This window comes from Marmota marmota, unplaced genomic scaffold, assembly GCF_001458135.2.
Source record: "Marmota marmota marmota unplaced genomic scaffold, marMar, whole genome shotgun sequence".
In the NCBI taxonomy this organism is placed as follows: Eukaryota; Metazoa; Chordata; class Mammalia; order Rodentia; family Sciuridae; genus Marmota; species Marmota marmota.
Window position 1 is genome coordinate 47,817 of NW_026008336.1, and position 4,014 is coordinate 51,830.

The 4,014-nt window shown below is 33.4% G+C and overlaps 1 protein-coding gene across 1 annotated transcript; it reads left to right on the forward strand.

Annotated features, from left to right (window-relative positions):
* The first annotated feature begins 442 nt into the window (after positions 1–442).
* On the forward strand, positions 443–1,378 carry LOC107133784 (olfactory receptor 2B11-like). The gene has a single exon (XM_015475977.1). It carries the CDS (start codon positions 443–445, stop codon positions 1,376–1,378), a length of 936 nt encoding a protein of 311 aa, XP_015331463.1.
* The last annotated feature ends 2,636 nt before the right edge of the window (positions 1,379–4,014 follow it).

Sequence of the window (4,014 nt, forward strand, 5' to 3'; positions counted from 1 at the left end):
GGCCAGGTATTTTCCACCTACTTCTTTTGCTATTGCTTGAATATGAGGTACCTCATATCCACTGGCAGTTGTATGTCTAAGTAAAAATATTCAGATTCTATTGTCCCATGACACATTGTTAGAAGTCTCTAAAACATAGTCATATCCACTTCTCCTTGCATCTTTATCAGTACTCCAGGACATATTTATTGTCAGACTGATTAAATATAGGAGGAATTTCAGTTTTAGAAAGGTAATTTTACATGTTGAAAGTAACTTCCTTTAATTTGTACTGATGTGAAAGGTAATTTGGTCACCTGGCGTAACATCATTTATATTATTTGCCCCATATGTAACTGCATGCCATCATATGTGAATGGATTGCCAATATTGAACTATGTTTCAACATTTCATAACTCTCTTTTTGACACTTTCTTAATACAGGGGAAGCAAACTGAAGAGAATGGCACTCATTAATGAAAGCCACCCAGAAGAGTTCATCCTACTAGGCTTTGATGACCGCCCTTGGCTAGAGCTTCCTCTGTTTGTTATTCTTCTCATAACATACCCAATGGCCATGATGGGAAACATTGCCATCATTCTGGTGTCCAAGTTAGATCCCAGTCTCCACAGTCCCATGTATTTCTTCCTCACCAACCTCTCCTTCTTGGACATGTGTTACACCACAAGCATTGTGCCTCAGATGCTATTTAACCTGGGTAGCTCTAAGAAGACCATCAGCTATGTGGGGTGTGCAGTTCAGTTGTTTCTTTTCAGTACAATGGGAAGCACAGAATGTCTTCTCCTGGCTCTCATGGCTGTTGATCGCTATGTGGCCATCTGCAGGCCTCTGCACTACACCCTTATCATGAATCAGCACATCTGTATCCTGTTAGTGTCCATTATGTGGATAAGTGGAATTACTTATGGTGTCTTTGAGGTCACTCTAACATTACAGTTGCCACTATGCGGCATCAATAAACTGGATCACTTGTTTTGTGAGATTCCAGTTCTGATAAAGACTGCCTGTGGGGAAAAGGAGGCTAATGAGTTTACACTCTCTCTGGTATGCTCTTTTTTAATAGCTGTTCCTCTATGCTTAATTCTTGTCTCCTATGTGAGTATTGGACATGCCATATCTAAGATTAAATCTTCTGAAGGAAGGAAAAAGGCTTTTGGGACATGCTCCTCTCATCTCATTGTAGTTTTCTTATTTTATGGCCCAGGCATTAGCACATACATTCAATCCCCCTCTTCCATCTCGAGGGATCAACCCAAGTTCATGGCTCTGTTCTATGGAGTGATGATTCCTACAATCAACCCATTCATCTACACACTGAGGAATAAGGATGTGAAGGGAGCATTAAACAAACTTATGATGGGCATTTTCAGATGCTAGTGATACTTGGTAGACATCAAATTAAATTATTTAACAATTAGAGTAGGGGCATATGGATCTCTGACACCTACGTCTAATTCTCATAATCCTATCTCATGTTACAGGTTCTTCTTGAAAAGCATGTGATATTTTTTATATTCTTTATAATCTATGGTAAATGGGATGATATTTAGCCAATGTTCACCAACATCACCTCTTTGTTGTGAGATTATATTAAAATAATTCTATTCTGGTTGCTATGCTCTGAGACAATTTTGTTAAGTAATTTAAAAACTAACAACATAAGTTATATCATATATTGAATAGTTGTTTTAGTCAGATTTTTCATTGCTGTGACCAATATAATTGACATGTACAATTTAGAGGAAGGAAAGCTTATTTGGTGCTCATAGTTTCAGAGATCTCAATCCATAAACCATCAAAAATAGGTCCATGGTGAGGCAGGGAATCATGGGGGAAGGATATAGTAGAGGGAGACTGCTTCCCTTGTTGCATAAACAAAACAGAGGGAGAAGAAGGAAAAGGAAGATGAATCCTTTCAGGGATGGCCCCCAATGACACACCTCCTCCAGCCATTCCTCTCCTACCTATTGTTATCACCCAGTCAGTCCATTCAAACTATGATAATTAGGTTACATCTTTCACAATTCAATCATTCTACCTTTCAAAATGCCTGCATTAATACAGGAGCTCAGGGAGACACCTCATATCCAAAATATAACAATAGATTAAGCAAGTAATCATAACAATAGCACAGGAATGCAGTTAATGAGCTCAGTTTAAATGAAAACATTTTATCAGTCTCCTCAAATATGGCCCAGGATTATGTACAGACTGGCTACACTCTGCAGTCTCTGTGAAGCAGTCTATGCTTTCACAGAATCCTGAATCTCATGATTGATTAACCTCAATTTATGCAGATGCCATTGCTTAATGAATATGTTATATATTATTTATTATTTTATATTGTATATAATATTTTAAAATATTAAATATTTTAATATACAGCTTAATCCATTTTAGTGGGTAAAATAGAGAGATATTTCATTAAAAAAATGAGTCCTCTGAATTAGTGAGAGTAAAAAGAAGTTATATTTATTGGCAATCTGGCGACATTTCTGTGCATAAATTGGAATAGTCAGGAATGCCTTTTGAATAGGAAAGAATTGCTTGCTATCACTGCAGAGTATGCTTTACAGCCAATTGTAGGACTTTTTTTCTATTTCTATGAAGAAAGTCATTGGTATTTTGATGGGAATTGCAATGAATCTATAGATCATTTTGGGTAGTATAGTCATTTTAACAATATTAATTCTCTAATTCATAAACATGGAACATTTTTTCCTTTTTATGTACTTTATAATTTTTACCAATGTTTTATAATTTTTATTATAGAGATCTGTTGCTTCATAATTAAACTAATTCCTAAATACCTTTATTTTTTTACAGCTATTACAAATTAAATTGCTTTTTTTGCAACTTAATTTGTAACTCTGCTTTTGCTATATGTGAATGCTGCTTTTTTTTTCCTGTATGTCGACTTTGTATCTGCAACTTTACTGTGTTTATCAGTTCTAATATCTTTTGATGATTATATAGCTTTCTCTATGTAAAAAATCATATCATATGCAAACATTGATAATTTAACTTCTTTCCAATTTGGATACCCTGCATTTATTTTCTTGCATAATTGCTCTTATCAAGACTTCCAATACTATATTAAATAAGATTGGTAAAAGTGAGTATCCTTATCTCACTTCATATCTTTGAGGGAATGTTTTTAGCTTTTCCCCATTTGATAGGATATTAGTAGTAGATTTGTTATTTACAACCTTTAATACATTAAGGTATGTTACTTCTGTACCTAACTTGTTGAGGATTTTTTATGTTAAATCTTATGAATACTTTTCTACATTCATTGAGATGATCATTTACTTTTGCTCTTTATTCTGTTGATGTGTAGTATCATGTGTGTTGTTTTTTATATGTTTAACCATCATTGCAGCCATTTGATCATGGTGTATAACATTTTTTTGAAGTACTGTTGAATTCAGTTTGCTAGTATTTTGTTGAGAATGTTTTGCATCTATTTTCATCAGGAATTTAAATTTGTAGCATTTTTATTGTTGTATCTTTGTCTGATTCTTGTATCAGGATAATGATTACTTCATAAAAGAGTTTCTCAGAGGTCTTTTCATTTCACTTTCTTAGAATAGTTTCAGAAAAATTTAAATTAATTATTCTTTAAAAGTTTTGTAGAATTAGCAGGAGAAACATCATGTCCTGACTTTTTTAGATGGGAAATTGCTTCAGTCTCATTATTGCCTGTTTTGATTTCCTTTTTGATTCAATTCTAGTAAGTTGTATGTGTTTGGGAATTTATCCATTTATTCTAAGTTTTACAGTTTTTTTATTGTTGTTTTTGTTTTTTGTTTGTTTTGGGCAATGCTGAGGATTGAACCTAAAGTTCATTTTAGGCAAGTATTCTATCACTGAGCTATATCCCCAGCCCTAGGTTTTACAGGTTTGTTTGTTTGTTTGTTTGTTTTTAAGAGAGAGAGAATTTTTTAATATTTATTTTTTAGTTAAGAGAGAATTTATATATATATATATATATATATATTTTTTTTTTTTTT